Genomic DNA, 22,856 nt, shown 5'->3' on the forward strand with positions numbered 1-22,856 from the left:
ATCATGTGAGTGTATCCTGATTTAACATGTATTATTCCCTTTTTTATTTAAGTTATTTCACATTAAGTTTGGGAAATTTTTCCATCTTGAAATCAGTCCAGAGATATGAGAATAAATTAATTAAGTTTTTATTACTATGTGTGTGTGTGTGTGTGTGTGTGTGTGTGTGTGTGTGTCAAGGTCAGCTAATCCACACTGTCTTATGACTCTAATTTAAGAAGAAGTTCCTCAGACATCAGAAATACAGTTAAACATTTTTATTGTCCAATCTGAGAGTGTGGGAGGAAACCGGAGCACCCGGAGTAAACCCACGCCGACACAGGGAGAAACTCCACACAGCAACAAGAGTCGGGGCCGGTGTGACCCTGACCTTGATTCTGTGGGGCCACAGTGTTAACAACTGAGCCACTGTGCGGCCCTATAGTCTTCTGACTGTGGACATTGCTGCAATGTTGCAAACCTACTCCACCTGCGGCTGCTGGTGTGCTGCTTTATATAATGAGAGCAATTAGAACAAATGCAGCTATTAAACATACGTGGAAAGCAACGGCCTGGAGCACATCCTTCCAGGAACTGCGGGAGGCAGCTTTCTTTGCGAGCCAAGCAGGAAAGTCTTTGATTTGAGCCTGCAAAGACTGGACGAGGGCTGCGTCCACAACTGGATCCTGTAATACTATTACAGACTCCAGCAGGCGCCTCCCGCAGAACTTCTTCTGCAGGTCCTTCACCACAGCCTTGCAGACTCTCTTGGTGTTCTTCACCTCCGGGCAGAAGCCTTCAGTGACAGTGAGTCCCTCCATCGTCTGGTTTACCAGGTGTCTGATGTGGGAGACCCACTCCTCCTGGCTGCGGTTCTGGAGAGCGTGACACTTAATCAACACTCTCGTCGTCAGCAGGGTAACAAACCACCGGAGCTGGGTCTCACTTTCTGCCTCGGTTGTCGAATCACAGCCAGAGGCAGAAGGATCAGCAGACTCCGGGGATGTTTGAGATCGGTCCATGGTGTCCCCAGAGTTGATTTGCTTCTGTAGGCAATCCTCTGGTGTATCTTCTTGAGATACGGCACTTTTTTGTGGTTCTTCCATTTTCTAGGATGCGTACTGTCTTCAGCAGTTTCTGATGTGAGCTTTGATCCTGAATGTGGGGAACTATGTGCTGCTGATGTGTCATGGATTCTAGAATGGATTCTAGAACGCCTTTGAGAGGTCACACACGCACACACACACACACACACACACACACACACACACACACACACACACACACAGACAACTCTGGACTTACAAGACACCACAAACAAATCATACAATACTACAGAGAAAGAAAAGTCCAAAAAGATCGAAAACCTACTCTAATAACTTTCACAGTCATATCTTCAGACGTTCATTGTCTTCAACAAAATTCATCAATCACAAACAAAAAACATTTACTATTTAATACAGGAGAAATCTTAATAAATATTGATTATATAGTCCATCTTGCCTTTTCCTATGTTGGCAAACTTAAACACTTCAAAATAAAACACCCATTCCAATTGTTTATCATCTGTTCACCAGAATATTGCAGCTTTTTTCTCTTTTTGAGCCATTTCATGGAAAATTAACTCTTAAATCATCCTAAAAGAAAATGCAACTAATTTTCCACGTCTCCCAAACCACACAGCTCACACAGTCTGTTTTCCTTCTGAATATTGTTTGCAAACCAGAGGATGAATACCAGTTCTCAACTGTGCAACTTAAGATATATATTCTAAGATATTCTAGATAAACAAGATTTAACTGATGATTCAAGGCAAAACTTGCGTTTAATTTGCATCGAGGTCCTTCATTTAGTTTTTCACGAGATATTATATAGGTTGATTTGTTGATAATATATATCAAGATATGTCTTAAGTGCATAAACAGAAAGGTGTAAGTTCATCATTGTACATGTAGGCCATTTAACAATGGAACTAACAAGCCATGAAAAGTGATGCAAATCCTTGATCAGGTTCTGAAGGGTTGCTTCCTTATTTCTCACGCTTTTACAGTGTGTTTGTGTGTGGGCTGCAACGTCAAGAATGACCAGATATTCTTAAGGTACTGGATGTTAGCAGATAAGAGTTGTTTTGTCTCAGTGAACTTCTGCATTTTTCTGTTGATCAGCTCGGTGTTGCTGCAACCTTTCTAGAAAGAAAAACCTGTTTTGCAGAGTTCCACCTTTTCTTTCAGATGAATGAACAAAAAACACCTCACATCAAGAATAGTCACACGTCAGAGGGAAAGGACTGTGTCTTTCAGTGCATGTGCGTCATACAGAACCATCAAATAAGATTGTATCACCTCTTTGCTCTGTGCTTACTCTGTCACTACTCAGATCCTTTACTTAAGTCAAAGTAACAATACTGCAATACAAAAACATTAAAAGTAACGTACTAGAAATGATACTCAGGTAAAAGTATTATGAGCAAATGTACTGAAAGTCAAAAGTAAAAGTACTCATAATTCAGAAACATAACTCCTGTGAGTGTTACGCTCTTATATATTATATTACTGGATTATTATGACTGATGCATCAATGTGTAAGTAGCAGTTTTATGTTGCATTTGGTCAGGATGGAGCTAGTTTATATACTGTTGGGTAGTTTAATGTATAACAGTTCATCATATTTTGTATGTAAAATCTAATGTGACGTGATGAACTTGTTAGCAAACAGTTGCTTATTTACACATCTAGCAATTACGGAGCAACATTATTGTTCATGTGGAGTCATGTTTCTGGCCCCCTGATGAATATTCACTCTCTTTTAGCTCTGTTTTTTGTCTCCACCAACTCCTGAGGGAAATATCTGGCTCTTTAGCAGCTAAATGCTCCACTATGTTCACCAGCTTGTCTCTAACTGTGTCTGTCTGCCATTTGGTGCTAAGCAGGTAGTGTACAGTGGAATTTCAGAGCTTTTTCGCTGAAAACAGCTGCCTGCTGCCACCAAGCATTAGCTAAAAACTTCCCCCTTTTTGAAACAAGCAGGTCACTTTTTGTTAGAACTGAAGAAGAGAGAGAAACAACAGCAACAAAATCAAATGAAGCAGATAGTTATCAATACACAGTAAAAAGTTGGGTTAGTTCAATATTCACGTTAAATGATGTTTTGACCCATCACTTGGCCAAAAACTGCTAAATTAAAGAACACCTTTGACTACAAAATGAGTTGCATTGAATGTCAACGTATACACTAATGAAACAACATCACGCAAGCCTTTATGTCCAAACCAGCAATATATTCCTACAGACAGCACTTTGCAGCCTGTGCATACAACGGATTATCAATTATAAATATGCAACCACCGTCCTCAGTGTAGCCTCACTAGAATTAACCAGAAAAACTGAGACAGTTAAACAAAAATGGCCGACAATAAATAAAAAGAGCTATGGACACTACAGAGGGTGCAACAAGCATTATCAGTTTGCATAAATTAAACAGTCTGCCATTACTTATAGAATCAACATCACCAAAGCAGACAACACGGACATGTAGAAACTCATCTAAGTTTTGAGTGAGTCCTACACCCTTGAACCAGGAAAAAACAGCATGTAAATAGATTTGCAGGGTTTTACAACAACTCTATCTTACTGATGTCAAAAGCAAATGATTCAATGATTAAATCTGTTGTCATCCACAAAAGACAAAAAGTCTGAAACAAAATCCTTTATTTAACCAGGTTAAAGTCGAGATTAGAATTTAAATCTGTCTCAATTTTAAAATGTAGGTTCTGCAGGCTCAGTATTTCTTGGAAAAAGCTGCAAAAAGTGGTTAAAAAGTTACATCTTTTACATACTGTAATACAGTGCAGTTTGACAATTGAGATGCCACAGAAAGGAGGGTAAACAACATTTTTGTGCAGCTTACAATCAGATCACAGCTCTCTTATCACTTGACTGAAAAAATACGTACAGGTTCTGCGTGCAAGTGAATCGAAAACCTGTGAGACAACATCTGACTAGATAAGAGAACTAAATGTGCTTTAACACAGTTGTCAGGTGACAGTGTAGATTATTAGAATTTTAATTTATGAAAATGTGCATTTTCATTGTTCAACAATTTCTTATTGGGCTTTTGCAAATATCAGTGGTGGAAGAAGTATCTTTTTCTTAACTAAAAGTAGCAATACGACAGTATGAAAATACTCCATTACAAGTAGAAGTCTTGCATTCAAAACTGTACTTCAGTTCATAAGTATTAGCAGCAAAATACATCGTGTTGCCAATTTATTAAGTACACCTATCTTAGATTTATTGCAGGACTGTTGTAATAATGTATTAGTTTGACCTTCATGAGGTTATAATGTTCAGTTTTTGTAGAAACAGTTTTAGAGACGTGTTGATTCAACTTTATGGTCATCTTGGAGACTGCAGTTTGTTGTGCTGTTGAACTGTATTGTTTTATACTGACAGGTGTTTCTATTATTTTGTCCACCCCATTTATATCAATGAGGGTAGGCCAAATAACAGAAACACCTCTCTGCATAATGCAATGCAGTTAAACTACATATATATTCTATTTAGAGTGCTACATTTATTATATATATATATATATATATATATATTATTGGAATACTACTGCTGTTGTATTACACTGTCACAGCCCAGCTCTTAGACTGGGACAAAAAACAGGAAACACTGGGGTATACTAAATAATAAAGTAATTTATTCACAACAAAATAATCAAAACAAATCCAAAAAATAGGTGGGAGGAATCTGTAAAGCCAGTACTGTAGGGAGTGAGTGAGTGAGTGAACACTGGAAAGGAGAGCTTCCAACAGACACAAAACAGAGCAACACCCCCGGCTGAAATACCAAGTCTTTAGGGAGTCCTGACAGGTATGCGTCACGGTCGAAGCCTAACAGCACATACACAGACTGCACCGAAACCTAAATAGTCCTATTTGCCAACACACACACCTGTAAAACAAACACTGATATTTTCATTTAAATCCTGAGTATCAAGATTGCCTAGACACTTTGCATTCATGTCCAATTGGTGAGACGGCTTTTGGAAAAGCCTGATCAAAAACGTCAGTACACCTGTATTGTTCTCACCCGCACTGACAATACCACCTGTCACTTCTCAAAACATATCATATTCACTATTATGTAAGTTGATCCTGGTGCTTGTGACACAGTAGTACATTCAGTACATTCAGATCAGCAGTACAGTATGTCCTTAACCAGAGTCAAAACAATTTGTACAGGTAAGGTTGGGCAAAAGTGTTTTTTTAACCTCATGAATACATTATTGTTTCCTACATTACATACATGTTTATCTTCACTACATATTTATATTACAGCAGCCGGACAGGGAGCCAGCGATGGGATGACTGGCAGAGGGGGGACAGAGAGTCATAGGAGGCCGGCGCCGAAGACGAAGGCTGGGACCTTCTGGAGGCTGGCGGCAAAGACGAAGGCGGGGACCCTCTGGAGGCTTGAGGTGAAGACGAAGGCGGCGACCCTCTGGAACCTGGCGGCGAAGGTGGGGACCCTCTGGAACCTGGCGGCGAAGGCGGGAACCCGCTGGAGGCCTGCAGTGAAGGCGGGAGCCATCTGGAGGCTGGCGAACAGATTTAGAAATGTGTTGATTCAACTTTATGGTCATCTTGGAGGCTGCAGTTTGTTGTGCTGTTGCACTGTATTGTTTTATACTGACAGGTGTTTCTATTATTTTGTCCACCCCATTTATATCAATGAGGGTAGGCCAAATAACAGAAACACCTCTCTGCATAATGCAATGCAGTTAAACTACATATATATTCTATTTAGAGTGCTACATTTATCATATAAAACTTTGTCCTTCGCCCTCCGCGGGTGGTCTCATCCTTCGAGCTCGGGTCCTCTACCAGAGGCCTGGGAGCTTGAGGGTTCTGCGCAGTATCTTTGCTGTTCCTAGTACTGCACTCTTCTGGACCGAGATGTCTGGTGTTCTTCCAGGGATCTGCTGTAGCCACTCCTCCAGTTTGGGGGTCACTGCCCCGAGTGCGCAGATGACCACGGGCACCACTGTTGCCTTCACCTTCCAGGTCTTCTCCAGCTCTTCTCTGAGCCCTTGGTATTTCTCTAGTTTCTCGTGTTCCTTTTTCCTGATGTTGCCATCGCTTGGTATTGCCACGTCAACCACAATGGCTTTCCTCTGCTGTTTGTCAACCACCACGATGTCAGGCTGGTTCGCCATTACCATTCTGTCAGTCTGAATCTGGAAGTCCCACAGGATCTTGGCTTGGTCATTCTCTACCACCAGTAGAAGTCTTGCATTCAAAACTGTACTTCAGTTCATAAGTATTAGCAGCAAAATACATCGTGTTGCCAATTTATTAAGTACACCTATCTTAGATTTATTGCAGGACTGTTGTAATAATGTATTAGTTTGACCTTCATGAGGGTTATAATGTTCAGTTTTTGTAGAAACAGTTTTAGAGACGTGTTGATTCAACTTTATGGTCATCTTGGAGACTGCAGTTTGTTGTGCTGTTGAACTGTATTGTTTTATACTGACAGGTGTTTCTATTATTTTGTCCACCCCATTTATATCAATGAGGGTAGGCCAAATAACAGAAACACCTCTCTGCATAATGCAATGCAGTTAAACTACATATATATTCTATTTAGAGTGCTACATTTATTATATATATATATATATATATATATATATATATATATATTATTGGAATACTACTGCTGTTGTATTACACTGTCACAGCCCAGCTCTTAGACTGGGACAAAAAACAGGAAACACTGGGGTATACTAAATAATAAAGTAATTTATTCACAACAAAATAATCAAAACAAATCCAAAAATAGGTGGGAGGAATCTGTAAAGCCAGTACTGTAGGGAGTGAGTGAGTGAGTGAACACTGGAAAGGAGAGCTTCCAACAGACACAAAACAGAGCAACACCCCGGCTGAAATACCAAGTCTTTAGGGAGTCCTGACAGGTATGCGTCACGGTCGAAGCCTAACAGCACATACACAGACTGCACCGAAACCTAAATAGTCCTATTTGCCAACACACACACCTGTAAAACAAACACTGATATTTTCATTTAAATCCTGAGTATCAAGATTGCCTAGACACTTTGCATTCATGTCCAATTGGTGAGACGGCTTTTGGAAAAGCCTGATCAAAAACGTCAGTACACCTGTATTGTTCTCACCCGCACTGACAATACCACCTGTCACTTCTCAAAACATATCATATTCACTATTATGTAAGTTGATCCTGGTGCTTGTGACACAGTAGTACATTCAGTACATTCAGATCAGCAGTACAGTATGTCCTTAACCAGAGTCAAAACAATTTGTACAGGTAAGGTTGGGCAAAAGTTTTTTTAACCTCATGAATACATTATTGTTTCCTACATTACATACATGTTTATCTTCACTACATATTTATATTACAGCAGCCGGACAGGGAGCCAGCGATGGGATGACTGGCAGAGGGGGGACAGAGAGTCATAGGAGGCCGGCGCCGAAGACGAAGGCTGGGACCTTCTGGAGGCTGGCGGCAAAGACGGCGGCGGGGACCCTCTGGAGGCTTGAGGTGAAGACGGGCGGCGACCCTCTGGAACCTGGCGGCGAAGGTGGGGACCCTCTGGAACCTGGCGGCGAAGGCGGGAACCCGCTGGAGGCCTGCAGTGAAGGCGGAGCCATCTGGAGGCTGGCGAACAGATTTAGAAATGTGTTGATTCAACTTTATGGTCATCTTGGAGGCTGCAGTTTGTTGTGCTGTTGCACTGTATTGTTTTATACTGACAGGTGTTTCTATTATTTTGTCCACCCCATTTATATCAATGAGGGTAGGCCAAATAACAGAAACACCTCTCTGCATAATGCAATGCAGTTAAACTACATATATATTCTATTTAGAGTGCTACATTTATCATATAAAACTTTGTCCTTCGCCCTCCGCGGTGGTCTCATCCTTCGAGCTCGGGTCCTCTACCAGAGGCCTGGGAGCTTGAGGGTTCTGCGCAGTATCTTTGCTGTTCCTAGTACTGCACTCTTCTGGACCGAGATGTCTGGTGTTCTTCCAGGGATCTGCTGTAGCCACTCCTCCAGTTTGGGGTCACTGCCCCGAGTGCGCCCAGATGACCACGGGCACCACTGTTGCCTTCACCTTCCAGGTCTTCTCAGCTCTTCTCTGAGCCCTTGGTATTTCTCTAGTTTCTCGTGTTCCTTTTTCCTGATGTTGCCATCGCTTGGTATTGCCACGTCAACCACAATGGCTTTCCTCTGCTGTTTGTCAACCACCACGATGTCAGGCTGGTTCGCCATTACCATTCTGTCAGTCTGAATCTGGAAGTCCCACAGGATCTTGGCTTGGTCATTCTCTACCACCTTTGGAGTTGTTTCCCACTTTGACCTCGGGGTTTCCAGTCCATACTCAGTGCAGATGTTCCTGTACACTATGCCAGCTACTTGGTTATGGCGTTCCATGTATGCTTTTCCTGCCAGCATCTTACACCCTGCCGTTATGTGCTGGATTGTCTCAGGGGCCTCTTTGCACAGCCTACACCTTGGGTCTTGTCTGGTGTGGTAGATCTGGGCCTCTATTGCTCTGGTGCTCAGGGCCTGCTCCTGTGCAGCCATGATGAGTGCCTCTGTGCTGTCCTTCAGTCCAGCCCGCTCTAGCCATTGGTAGGACTTCTTGATATCAGCCACTTCAGTTATGTTCCGGTGGTACATCCCGTGTAGGGGTTTGTCCTCCCATGATGGTCCTTCCTCCAGCACGTCTTCCTCTGTTCCCCATTGCCTGAGACATTCCCTGAGCACGTCATCTGTTGGGGCCTTATCTTGGATGTACTTGTGGATCTTGGATGTTTCATCCTGGATAGTGGCTCTCACACTCACTAGTCCACGGCCGCCTTCCTTACGGCTAACGTACAGTCTCAGGGTGCTGGATTTGGGATGGAACCCTCCATGCATGGTGAGGAGCTTTCGCGTCTTAACGTCTGTGGTCTGTATCTCTTCCTTTGGCCACCTTATTATTCCCGCAGGGTATCTGATCACTGGCAGGGCGTAGCTGTTTATTGCCTGGGCCTTGTTCTTGCCATTGAGCTGACTTCTTAGGACTTGCCTTACTCGTTGGAGGTATTTGGCCGTTGCTGTCTTCCTTGTCGCCTCTCCGAGGTTGCCATTTTCCTGTGGTATTCCAAGGTACTTGTAACCATCCTCAATGTCTGCTATTGTTCCTTCTGGGAGTGAGACCCCTTCTGTTTGGACTACCTTCCCTCTCTTTGTCACCATTCGACTGAACTTCTCAAGCCCGAATGACATCCCAATGTCAGAGCTGTAGATCCTGGTGGTGTGGCTCAGTGGGTCGATGTCCCGCTCGCTCTTAGCGTATAGCTTGATGTCATCCATGTAGAGGAGGTGACTGATGGTGGCCCCGTTCCTGAGTCGGTATCCATAGCCAGTCTTGTTGATTATTTGGCTGAGGGGGTTCAGACCTATGCAGAACAGCAGTGGGGACAGAGCATCTCCTTGGTATATGCCACATTTGATGGATACTTGTGCAAGTGGCTTGCCATTGGCCTCAGGGGTGGTTTTCCACAGCCTCATCGAGTTTGCAATGAAGTCTCTTAGAGTCCTGTTGATGTTGTACATCTCTAAGCATTCAGTGATCCATGTGTGCGGCATTGAGTCATATGCTTTCTTGTAATCAATCCAGGAAGTGCACAGGTTGGTGTGTCGGGCTCTGCAGTCTTGGGTGACTGTTCTGTCAACCAGGAGTTGGTGTTTGGCTCCTCTGGTTCCTCTGCCAATGCCCTTCTGTGCTTTGCTGATGTATTGATCCATGTGTCCACTTATCTTAGCCGCGATGATGCCTGACATGAGCTTCCATGTTGTGGAGAGACAGGTTGTTGGCCGATAGTTGGATGGGACTGTACCCTTTGCGGGATCCTTCAGGATCAGGATTGTGCGCCCTTCGGTAAGCCATTCAGGGTGCGTCCCATCTCTTAGCAGCTGGTTCATTTGTGCTGCTAGGCGCTCATGGAGTGCAGTGAGCTTCTTTAGCCAGTAGGTGTGGATCCTGTCAGGGCCCGGTGCTGTCCAGTTCTTCATACCTGAGACTCTTTCTTGGATGTCTGCCGCTGTGATGGTGACTGGATTCTGTTCAGGGAGGTTGCTGTGGTCCTTTCTCAGAGCCGCCAGCCACTGTGCATCACTGTTGTGTGATGCCTCCCTCTCCATATACTTTTCCAGTACTGCTCCGTTTCCAGCCTTGGTGGGTCTGCTCTGCTGTTATTACCCTGCCATTGAGCGTACACTTTCGCAGGTTGAGTTGCGAACAGCCGGTTTATTCTTCTGGCTTCATTATCTCTCGTGTATCTCTTTAGGCGGATGGCCAAGGCTTGGAGCCTTTGTTTGGCAGTTTCGAGTGCTTCAGGTATGGGCATCTGGTTGTACTTCTTGGGTACTTGCTTTCTCATTGCACCTCTCTCAGCCTCTGTCAGTTGGCTCACTTCTCTCCGGGCCTCCTTGATTTTTGCCTCCAACCTTCGTTTCCATGGTGGGTACTGTCTCTCATGGCTCCCATGGTTGCTCTTGTAGCCAAGCATCTCTAGGATCACTGCTGCTGAGGCGTATATCAGCTCATTGGTTTCAGTGATGGTTGTGGTAGGGATCGCTCTCAATGCTGCATTCACATCTTCTAGGAGACTTTCTGATGGTACTTCACTTAGCCGTTGTAGTTGGCGTCGGGGTTGCCTTGTATTCATCCTCGCCATGATCTTATCTTTCAGGTCAGTCGCTGCCTCGTTCAGCGTGATTTCTCTTGGGGCTTCGTACCCAATCTCTGGTTGGGGAGCTGCTGGTTGCTCCCCTCTGACCTGTAGTCCTGGCTCCCCCTTGCCGTAGCATTTGTGTTGTATCTCGTCAATCTCAAGTTGTGATAGCAGTTGCCGCTTGTGGATGTTGGAACACTGAGCTACTAATTGCTTCGCTGTAAGCCTTGATTGTGGGTTTCGAAGTAACCATTCATCTCACATCCTGTGCATGTAACCCCTCTGACTAGGGTTACTGGAGTAGTAGCATTCCAACAGAGCCTTATTATCGCATCTCGCCCATCTCCGTCGTGTTCCAGTAGCCCATTTGTCGTCTCGATGCCCTGGTTCCCCAACACCTGACGGAGACCTTGTTTGGCTGGGCGACGTCTGAGCCTGCATGTCATATATTCCATTGTCACTCATCATCATCATGAGGTAGGCAGCAGCGTGAAGGGTCTTGCCTAAGGACCCACACTGGATCACACACTGTATATATATATATATATATATATAGGAATACTACTGCTGTTGTATTACACTGTCACAGCCCAGCTCTTAGACTGGGACAAAAAACAGGAAACACTGGGGTATACTAAATAATAAAGTAATTTATTTACAACAAAATAATCAAAACAAATCCAAAAAATAGGTGGGAGGAATCTGTAAAGCCAGTACTGTAGGGAGTGAGTGAGTGAGTGAACACAAGAAAGGAAAGCTTCCAACAGACACAAAACAGAGCAACACCCCCGGCTGAAATACCAAGTCTTTAGGGAGTCCTGACAGGTATGCGTCACGGTCGAAGCCTAACAGCACATACACAGACTGCACCAAAACCTAAATAGTCCTATTTGACAACACACATACCTGTAAAACAAACACTGATATTTTCATTTAAATCCTGAGTATCAAGATTGCCTAGACACTTTGCATTCATGTCCAATTGGTGAGACGGCTTTTGGAAAAACCTGATCAAAAACGTCCGGTACACCTGTATTGTTCTCACCCTTTTCTGACAATACCACCTGTCACTTCTCAAAACATATCATATTCACTATTATGTAAGTTGATCCTGGTGCTTGTGACACAGTAGTACATTCAGTACATTCAGATCAGCAGTACAGTATGTCCTTAACCAGAGTCAAAACAATTTGTACAGGTAAGGTTGGGCAAAAGTGTTTTTTTTAACCTCATGAATACATTATTGTTTCCGACATTAGATACATGTTTATCTTCACCACATATTTATATTATTCTTGTAAATTTCTGTACCGACTATAAGTGAATATTGTATTGTGTAAAAACTAATTTAAAGAGATTATACTAATGTTGTTTTGTGTACTTAGATTCTAAACGTATACTGTACATAAGGAAATGCAGGAAACCCCCTGGAGGTATACGGCGACCACGGGAGCCATCTGGAGGCCGGCGAACCAGATCAGGGGTCGATGGAGCAGCCGGACAGGGAGCTGGCGACGGAGCAGCCGGACAGCGAGCCAGTGACGGGATGACTGGCAGAGGGGGGACAGAGAGTCATAGGAGGCCGGCGCCGAAGATGAAGGCTGGGACCTTCTGGAGGCTGGCGGCGAAGACGAATGTGGGGACCCTCTGGAGGCTTGAGGTGAAGACGAAGGCGGCGACCCTCTGGAACCTGGCGGCGAAGGTGGGGACCCTCTGGAACCTGGCGGCGGCGGCGGAACCCGCTGGAGGCCTGCAGTGAAGGCGGGAGCCATCTGGAGGCTGGCGAACCAGATCAGGGGTCGATGGAGCAGCAGGACAGGGAGCTGGCGACGGAGCAGCCGGACAGTGAGCCGGTGATGGGATGACTGGCAGAGGAGCGAGCTGGACCAGTGGTGTCCAAGAGTCCGGATCCTGCCACTCTGGCCGAGAAGGAGGGTACGGCTGCTGCTGTGACCCAGCCGATGGTTCAGCAGCTTGTTGCGACCCAGCAGTCGGTCCTGCGGTGTGCCGCGATCCAACCGAGAAAGGAGGCGACTGTGATATAGCAGGGAGTCTGAGGAGCTGCTGTGATCCAGCCGGGGAAGGAGTCGAATGCGATCTAGCAGGGAGTCCGGGGAGCTGCTGCGATCCAGCCGAGAAGGGAGTCGACTGCGATCCAGCAGCTCCCTGCTGGATCGCAGTCGACTCCGGGCCCGGGAGCTGCTGCGGCCCGGCGGAGAGTCCGGGGGCGAGGAGCTGCTGCCATCCTGCAGGGGGTGCTGGCTGCTGCAATGGAAGTGATGACTGGAGTGGGTGTGGGTGGATTGGTGGAGAGTACCAACGGAGACAATCCACCTGCTCTTGAATGGGGTCCGTGGAGCTCGGGCTGTAATCCTTCGGTGTGGGTACGATCTTCTGTTACGGACAGACAGGCAGGAGACACTGATACAGAAACAGATGGCTCTTTATTGGGTTACAGCCAGAGCAGACAGGTATGCAGGTAAGCTCACAACCAGACGATGACGTACGGAGACGGGGAAACACACTGGAGTGGAATATAGGAGTCGTAGAGAATCCCATGTAGAGTACTTCGTAAAACGAAATCGGACAACTGGCTGAGGTGAGTGATGTACTTTTATCCTGGCTGTGATTAGGTGCTGATGGGGAGCAGGAGTGTGATAGGGTGCAGGTGTGTGATTAATTGATAGTGGAGCCTGGCGTGTCTGTGACACTTTGCAGCTGAAACATCTATTAATGTTCTAGCTTATACAAATTGCAAAATAATGAAGTCAACATTAATTAAACATATACTATAAATAGTTAAAAAATACTTAAGCAGAATTTAAACTTATGTTAAATACATACAAAAACGACAAACGAATTGTCCTTAAATGGGCGAGAATTCAAAATGACACATTTTCACAGTTTTTATATTTCAAAACATGGCTTTTATTTTCAGTTTCACAGTTTGTATCTCATAGCCCATTTGGGCTATGGAATAAAGTTTTGCAATGTCTTCAACAATATTTAAAGCATTTTATTCAAAGAAAGAATAATAAAGATTCAATGAAAACAATTCATGTTGTGAGAAATAGCATCATGTATTCTGCAGAGTGTTGCTGTGTTATTAAAAACAGAAATAACTGATGAATTTCGGCCTGTTGCAAGTCAGTGTCGAATACTGTTACAGTACAATAAATGTGTTTAAACCAAAATAGGTTCAAAAATGTTCTTGATCTAAAAAAAGAACAAAAATATCTGTTTTTAACATCATCCTTTCTAATGACACATCACACATCTGACTCAATGATTATGTCCTGTCCTTCCCTGACCCTTCCCTCAAGAGGACAGATAATGAGCGGGCGGCGTTCTTTCCATTTTCTTGAACACAGGGGTTAAAGTATGGGTAGAGAGGCTCAGAGAAGTGACACCCGCTGTAAGCGTAAATGAGTGTCTTTGCTTCTGCGTCGTAGAAAGACACCGACCCTTCCTCGTAGTCCAGGAAGATACCGACTTTCTGGGGGTTTCCTGGCATTTGAGGGTGACGGAGGGGCCGGCGCAGGCGCTGAGACTGCCACCTTTTTAGCCGGCAGATCGCCCAGTAACCGCTGTCGGGACGAATAGTGATGGCCCCCTTCCTGTTGATGGACTCTCTAGCCACGCCAAGATCCCAGTCAGTTTTATGTCCAACCTGAAACACAACGTACAAAAATACAAAGTCAGACACACCAAACACTTTCAAACAACCAGCTCAGACATGCATATGACAGCGGAAAATTATTTTTAGGCTTTTTCTGTACAGTATCATGTTAAATGTAATGTGTTACTCCAACTGAAAATTTTGAGCTTAAAGTGTGTTTTCTTGTTTCTGAGCTCCTACCTGAACCACCCAGTAGCGTCTTCCAGATGTGAAGCTTTGTTTCCCCAAAACGCAGACGCAGGAGTCAAATCGTTGAGGATTGTCTGGGAGCGGGGCCTTCTGGCTGCTGAGGCTCACCTGTGGATCAATGAAATCATGGTTATCATCGTCATCTTCATCATATTGAACATTGGCCTGATTAGCAACACTGTCGTTGTCACCGCTACCAATTAATTGCCTTATCATGTTTTACATGTCCTGCTGAGAAACTATTCTGAAGAACTACTAGTTTCCTAAGGCGACTGTGCTCTTCACACATTTAAGTCAATGATCGTACAATCAGACAATACCTTCTTTCTGTCTGGAGACAGGACCAGCCAGCCTGAAGCAGTCTCGGGGTCCAGAGTGACATCGACTGCAGAAACAAAGAAGAAAAACAGTGAGTCGGATAATAAAAACGGGTACTAATAAAGGTTAACCTATGTTATTGAAATAAGCAATGGATGTATGATTGTGAACATACCTGCATATTGATCCATCTTGTCTGCTTCTGCAAAAACGGAGAAACGAAAAGGTTGATTTCATGCATTGATTTTCACAATCTATCGCTCGAATCTTTGGTCATTTTGTGAAGTAGATAAAGATTTTCAGCCAAAAGACTACTGACCTTCTGCAGACAGTTTGTTCCCAAGTTCCTGGCAGATGTCCACCAGCTTAGAGACAGCTCTCCTCACTGTCCCCATGCAGTTATCTGAGTGGACTGCCACCTCAGACCAGTCTTTAGTGGATGGGAGTTTACTTAGAGATGGGAAGCTCTAAAATAGGGAAGACACATGGGGTTTCTCATGAGTTCTTGAAATGCTGACGCAGCACAGAAATGTTGAAATGCAGTTCAGGTATCTAACCTGTAGGAGGTGAAGAGGGTGGTGAGTGAGCTCCAGGTGCTGCAGCTCGCTGCTCCTCGTCTGCAGTTGGTTGATTTCCTGCTCCAGCTCGACCAGCAGCTCCTCGGCTCTCCTCTCAGCTTCTCCCTGCCTCTCCTCGAGCTCCTCGACCAGCCCGGCCTGTTGTCTCTCAATGGCGGTTATCAGCAGGGTGCAGACCTGAGCGCTGCTCTGTATCTCTCTCTCTGTGATTTTCTGTCGATTGAAACAATAGAACATGTAAATTTACAGATAAAAAACAGACACACCTGAGCAGTTAACTCTTTTTGAACATGCATCCAGACAACAATGCCGGCCTTACTTTGCTGAGATCCACTGAATTTTTTATCTGCTCCATTTTGCTCAGTCTGGCGTGGATCATCTGTTGAATGTCGGCCTTCGTCTCCCTCAAATGCATCTGCAAAAGGTTAGAAGATATAACATTTTGGTTTAATGGCTTCAAGGGAAAATATGTTGACTGGGTGACTGAGTTCATTTTCTCACTTAAAAATGACAAAATACAGAAACAATAAAATAAACTTTTCCTCACCTTGATCCTCTTGCTCTCCTTCTCCATGGGGACGGTCTCATGGTGTTTATGGTGCCTCTCTGTGCAACTCACGCACACAGGCGTCTGGTCGTTCTTGCAGAACATCATCAGCGGCTTGTTGTGATTTCTGCAGAGCTGACCGGTGGGGAAGGTGGCCGGATCCCTCAGCCGGTGTCTCTGCAGGGCTGGATCCCTCAGGTGTGGTGTGAGGTGAAGCTCACAGTAAGACACCTGACACACGAGGCACGACTTGACCGCTGTTGACTCGTTTCCCTGGCAGATGTCACAGGGAACTTCGTCAGCCTCGAAGAGTTGGTTTGGGGAATGTTTCACAACGTCGACATCCTCCTCTTGTGTTTTTGTGGGCAGCAGAGACCTTTTGATTTGAATTCACTTCTGTTAAATCTCAATTCAATTCAAATATTTAGCTTTTTTATATGATTTGCAATCATCCGAAAGAACCAGAATGCTTCAAAAAGTAATAAAGAGATTCAAAACAAACCTTGTAAAGATTTCAATGATTTCAGCAAATCCTCGGTTGATCCTGAGTTCTGGACGTTTTCTGAATGTCTCTTTGCACAGCGGACACTCCGACTTGTCCTTCATGTCCCAGAAGCCTTCGATGCAGTCCAGGCAAAAGTTGTGTCCACATGGGATGGAGACAGGGTTGTTGTAGGTGTCCAGACATATGCAGCACCTGAACTGCACATCATACGGCACGGAGGCCATGTTCCTGGCTGGAAAAAACACATTATATTACTTAAACATGGAACACAGGGAAACAGATACTCACTATTACTCACTTGTCATAGCATCAGAATGATTTGCAATTAATGACAATGACACAAGGAAAATAGAGCTTCTCCAGGATTGCACCACACCGATGACGAATTGTTTTTGAATAAGACAGATAAATCTAACACTGACCAATATTAAGCTACTCCTCAAAACGCTGCTCATTGCATGCTACAAATAAATGAGCACTATAATAATAATATTAACATAGCTGGTGATAATTTAATGACCAGTTGGTGCTTGCCAAGAAATAGTGGATCGCTCTAAAACAGCTATTCAATTCATCAGACACTGCTACTCATTGCCAGCTCTGTTAGACAGTTAGTAGATTTAGGTGACTACTTAGTGGTCACTATAGGTGTTTAAATAATAAATCAAATTGTGTAGACCAAAGTTTGGCAAAATTATTCTTTGTAGCTTGCAACATGTTGCAAAGACAGAAGTTAGAAAAATCAAACACTTAATGACAAAGGATTTCAAGTAACTAAATAACGATTGCAAATATTGCAATAAAAGTAGAAGTTGCAGAATCCTTGTCTTATATACTTTATATATCTGTCATATCACTGTTATTTACAACATTTAAGTCTTTAGTAATTATGATCACCTGGAAAAATCTGAATAAAGATTAAACTAATGCCATAAAGCCTGTTTTATTTGGTCAGTCCTTAGTTATTTCTAATCATAGATACCATTAATGTAATGAATTCTACGTTCTACACTTTTCTTGTTGCAGTAGTCAACCCTCTTACCTGTTTGGGTTGTCATGTCGAGTGTCCTGATTGTCCTCACAGATGCAGCACATACTGCAGATGCAGAGTGCAGGAAGTTTATATACTCACTCACAGTCACTGCCTGTTTGCAGTGGGTTAGTCACTCTGTCTGTTTACCGTTTAGCTCCTCCTGCAGGTTTTAGAACATCACTCATTCAGTCAGGTATTTGTCTGCTGCTTTGGCTACACCGTGTTCTGTAAATTTTACCCTGAGGTCACATCGTCGTGCTCAGCTGGAGCAAAGTTGTTTCAGGAAAGTGTACAAAGTTTTGTCGTCTTACTGTAACATACTGTGTCATAATTTCCAGCTGTGTACATGTTTGAGCAAAAGCCAAAATGTGATCATCTAATTGCTCAGGATAATAAATGTGTGTGTGGAAAATGTAGAAAACCACCTGAGATAATAATAACATGTACAAAAATGTCAGCAAGCTACAATGTGCCATGTGCTCTTCTTGTGGACCATCATGTGAGTGTATCCTGATTTAATATGTATTATTCCCTTTTTTATTTAAGTTATTTCACATTATACAGGCAAAGTTTGGGCAATTTTTCCATCTTGAAATCAGTCCAGAGATATGAGAATAAATGAATTAAGTTTTTATTACTATGTGTGTGTGTGTGTGTGTGTGTGTGTGTGTGTGTGTGTGTGTGTGTGTCAAGGTCAGCTAATCCACACTGTCTTATGACTCTAATTTAAGAAGAAGTTCCTCTGACATCAGAAATACAGTTAAACATTTTTATTGTCCAAACTGAGAGTGTGGGAGGAAACCGGAGCACCCGGAGTAAACCCACGCCGACACAGGGAGAAACTCCACACAGCAACAAGAGTCGGGGCCGGTGTGACCCTGACCTTGATTCTGTGGGGCCACAGTGTTAACAACTGAGCCACTGTGCGGCCCTATAGTCTTCTGACTGTGGACATTGCTGCAATGTTGCAAACCTCCTCCACCTGCGGCTGCTGGTGTGCTGCTTTATATAATGAGAGCAATTAGAACAAATGCAGCTATTAAACATACGTGGAAAGCAACGGCCTGGAGCACATCCTTCCAGGAACTGCGGGAGGCAGCTTTCTTTGCGAGCCAAGCAGGAAAGTCTTTGATTTGAGCCTGCAAAGACTGGACGAGGGCTGCGTCCACAACTGGATCCTGTAATACTATTACAGACTCCAGCAGGCGCCTCCCGCAGAACTTCTTCTGCAGGTCCTTCACCACAGCCTTGCAGACTCTCTTGGTGTTCTTCACCTCCGGGCAGAAGCCTTCAGTGACAGTGAGTCCCTCCATCGTCTGGTTTACCAGGTGTCTGATGTGGGAGACCCACTCCTCCTGGCTGCGGTTCTGGAGAGCGTGACACTTAATCAACACTCTCGTCGTCAGCAGGGTAACAAACCACCGGAGCTGGGTCTCACTTTCTGCCTCGGTTGTCGAATCACAGCCAGAGGCAGAAGGATCAGCAGACTCCGGGGATGTTTGAGATCGGTCCATGGTGTCCCCAGAGTTGATTTGCTTCTGTAGGCAATCCTCTGGTGTATCTTCTTGAGATACGGCACTTTTTTGTGGTTCTTCCATTTTCTAGGATGCGTACTGTATTCAGCAGTTTCTGATGTGTGCTTTGATCCTGAATGTGGGGAACTATGTGCTGCTGATGAGTCATGGATTCTAGAATGGATTCTAGAACGCCTTTGAGAGGTCACACACGCGCACACACACACACACACACACACACACACACACACACACACACAAACACAGACAACTCTGGACTTACAAGACACCACAAACAAATCATACAATACTACAGAGAAAGAAAAGTCCAAAAAGATCGAAAACCTACTCTAATAACTTTCACAGTCATATCTTCAGACGTTCATTGTCTTCAACAAAATTCATCAATCACAAACAAAAAACATTTACTATTTAATACAGGAGAAATCTTAATAAATATTGATTATATAGTCCATCTTGCCTTTTCCTATGTTGGCAAACTTAAACACTTCAAAATAAAACACCCATTCCAATTGTTTATCATCTGTTCACCAGAATATTGCAGCTTTTTTCTCTTTTTTGAGCCATTTCATGGAAAATTAACTCTTAAATCATCCTAAAAGAAAATGCAACTAATTTTCCACGTCTCCCAAACCACACAGCTCACACAGTCTGTTTTCCTTCTGAATATTGTTTGCAAACCAGAGGATGAATACCAGTTCTCAACTGTGCAACTTAAGATATATATTCTAAGATATTCTAGATAAACAAGATTTAACTGATGATTCAAGGCAAAACTTGCGTTTAATTTGCATCGAGGTCCTTCATTTAGTTTTTCACGAGATATTATATAGGTTGATTTGTTGATAATATATATCAAGATATGTCTTAAGTGCATAAACAGAAAGGTGTAAGTTCATCATTGTACATGTAGGCCATTTAACAATGGAACTAACAAGCCATGAAAAGTGATGCAAATCCTTGATCAGGTTCTGAAGGGTTGCTTCCTTATTTCTCACGCTTTTACAGTGTGTTTGTGTGTGGGCTGCAACGTCAAGAATGACCAGATATTCTTAAGGTACTGGATGTTAGCAGATAAGAGTTGTTTTGTCTCAGTGAACTTCTGCATTTTTCTGTTGATCAGCTCGGTGTTGCTGCAACCTTTCTAGAAAGAAAAACCTGTTTTGCAGAGTTCCACCTTTTCTTTCAGATGAATGAACAAAAAACACCTCACATCAAGAATAGTCACACGTCAGAGGGAAAGGACTGTGTCTTTCAGTGCATGTGCGTCATACAGAACCATCAAATAAGATTGTATCACCTCTTTGCTCTGTGCTTACTCTGTCACTACTCAGATCCTTTACTTAAGTCAAAGTAACAATACTGCAATACAAAAACATTAAAAGTAACGTACTAGAAATGATACTCAGGTAAAAGTATTATGAGCAAATGTACTGAAAGTCAAAAGTAAAAGTACTCATAATTCAGAAACATAACTCCTGTGAGTGTTACGCTCTTATATATTATATTACTGGATTATTATGACTGATGCATCAATGTGTAAGTAGCAGTTTTATGTTGCATTTGGTCAGGATGGAGCTAGTTTATATACTGTTGGGTAGTTTAATGTATAACAGTTCATCATATTTTGTATGTAAAATCTAATGTGACGTGATGAACTTGTTAGCAAATAGTTGCTTATTTACACATCTAGCAATTACGGAGCAACATTATTGTTCATGTGGAGTCATGTTTCTGGCCCCCTGATGAATATTCACTCTCTTTTAGCTCTGTTTTTTGTCTCCACCAACTCCTGAAGGAAATATCTGGCTCTTTAGCAGCTAAATGCTCCACTATGTTCACCAGCTTGTCTCTAACTGTGTCTGTCTGCCATTTGGTGCTAAGCAGGTAGTGTACAGTGGAATTTCAGAGCTTTTTCGCTGAAAACAGCTGCCTGCTGCCACCAAGCATTAGCTAAAAAACTTCCCCCTTTTTGAAACAAGCAGGTCACTTTTTGTTAGAACTGAAGAAGAGAGAGAAACAACAGCAACAAAATCAAATGAAGCAGATAGTTATCAATACACAGTAAAAAGTTGGGTTAGTTCAGTATTCACGTTAAATGATGTTTTGACCCATCACTTGGCCAAAAACTGCTAAATTAAAGAACACCTTTGACTACAAAATGAGTTGCATTGAATGTCAACGTATACACTAATGAAACAACATCACGCAAGCCTTTATGTCCAAACCAGCAATATATTCCTACAGACAGCACTTTGCAGCCTGTGCATACAACGGATTATCAATTATAAATATGCAACCACCGTCCTCAGTGTAGCCTCACTAGAATTAACCAGAAAAACTGAGACAGTTAAACAAAAATGGCCGACAATAAATAAAAAGAGCTATGGACACTACAGAGGGTGCAACAAGCATTATCAGTTTGCATAAATTAAACAGTCTGCCATTACTTATAGAATCAACATCACCAAAGCAGACAACACGGACATGTAGAAACTCATCTAAGTTTTGAGTGAGTCCTACACCCTTGAACCAGGAAAAAACAGCATGTAAATAGATTTGCAGGGTTTTACAACAACTCTGTCTTACTGATGTCAAAAGCAAATGATTCAATGATTAAATCTGTTGTCATCCACAAAAGACAAAAAGTCTGAAACAAAATCCTTTATTTAACCAGGTTAAAGTCGAGATTAGAATTTAAATCTGTCTCAATTTTAAAATGTAGGTTCTGCAGGCTCAGTATTTCTTGGAAAAAGCTGCAAAAAGTGGTTAAAAAGTTACATCTTTTACATACTGTAATACAGTGCAGTTTGACAATTGAGATGCCACAGAAAGGAGGGTAAACAACATTTTTGTGCAGCTTACAATCAGATCACAGCTCTCTTATCACTTGACTGAAAAGTACGTACAGGTTCTGCGTGCAAGTGAATCGAAAACCTGTGAGACAACATCTGACTAGATAAGAGAACTAAATGTGCTTTAACACAGTTGTCAGGTGACAGTGTAGATTATTAGAATTTTAATTTATGAAAATGTGCATTTTCATTGTTCAACAACTTCTTATTGGGCTTTTGCAAATATCAGTGGTGGAAGAAGTATCTTTTTCTTAACTAAAAGTAGCAATACGACAGTATAAAAATACTCCATTACAAGTAGAAGTCTTGCATTCAAAACTGTACTTCAGTTCATAAGTATTAGCAGCAAAATACATCGTGTTGCCAATTTATTAAGTACACCTATCTTAGATTTATTGCAGGACTGTTGTAATAATGTATTAGTTTGACCTTCATGAGGGTTATAATGTTCAGTTTTTGTAGAAACAGTTTTAGAGACGTGTTGATTCAACTTTATGGTCATCTTGGAGACTGCAGTTTGTTGTGCTGTTGAACTGTATTGTTTTATAAATCTGTAAAGCCAGTACTGTAGGGAGTGAGTGAGTGAGTGAACACTGGAAAGGAGAGCTTCCAACAGACACAAAACAGAGCAACACCCCCGGCTGAAATACCAAGTCTTTAGGGAGTCCTGACAGGTATGCGTCACGGTCGAAGCCTAACAGCACATACACAGACTGCACCGAAACCTAAATAGTCCTATTTGCCAACACACACACCTGTCAAAAACGTCAGTACACCTGTATTGTTCTCACCCGCACTGACAATACCACCTGTCACTTCTCAAAACATATCATATTCACTATTATGTAAGTTGATCCTGGTGCTT

General features: G+C 43.0%; 1 protein-coding gene and 1 long non-coding RNA gene across 2 annotated transcripts; both read right to left on the bottom strand.

Annotated features, from left to right (window-relative positions):
- Positions 1-4,661: 4,661 nt before the first annotated feature.
- LOC122869775 lies at positions 4,662-5,560 on the bottom strand. Its single transcript, XR_006376407.1, has 2 exons — positions 5,448-5,560; positions 4,662-5,411 (listed from the first exon to the last, which is right to left on the bottom strand). It is a non-coding gene; the product is annotated as an uncharacterized LOC122869775 (long non-coding RNA).
- An 8,096-nt stretch (positions 5,561-13,656) lies between these two features.
- LOC122869771 (E3 ubiquitin-protein ligase TRIM68-like) lies at positions 13,657-17,876 on the bottom strand. Its single transcript, XM_044183073.1, is given in 13 exon segments — positions 13,657-14,095; positions 14,098-14,250; positions 14,253-14,313; positions 14,315-14,422; positions 14,612-14,728; positions 14,941-15,005; positions 15,114-15,140; positions 15,258-15,405; positions 15,496-15,729; positions 15,836-15,931; positions 16,064-16,439; positions 16,566-16,800; positions 17,611-17,876. Coding segments are annotated over 13 exon segments (1,710 nt in total). The 5' UTR covers positions 17,627-17,876; the 3' UTR covers positions 13,657-14,021.
- Between the last annotated feature and the right edge of the window lie 4,980 nt (positions 17,877-22,856).

Source organism: Siniperca chuatsi, linkage group LG22, assembly GCF_020085105.1.
Source record: "Siniperca chuatsi isolate FFG_IHB_CAS linkage group LG22, ASM2008510v1, whole genome shotgun sequence".
NCBI classification, from domain to species: domain Eukaryota; kingdom Metazoa; phylum Chordata; class Actinopteri; order Centrarchiformes; family Sinipercidae; genus Siniperca; species Siniperca chuatsi.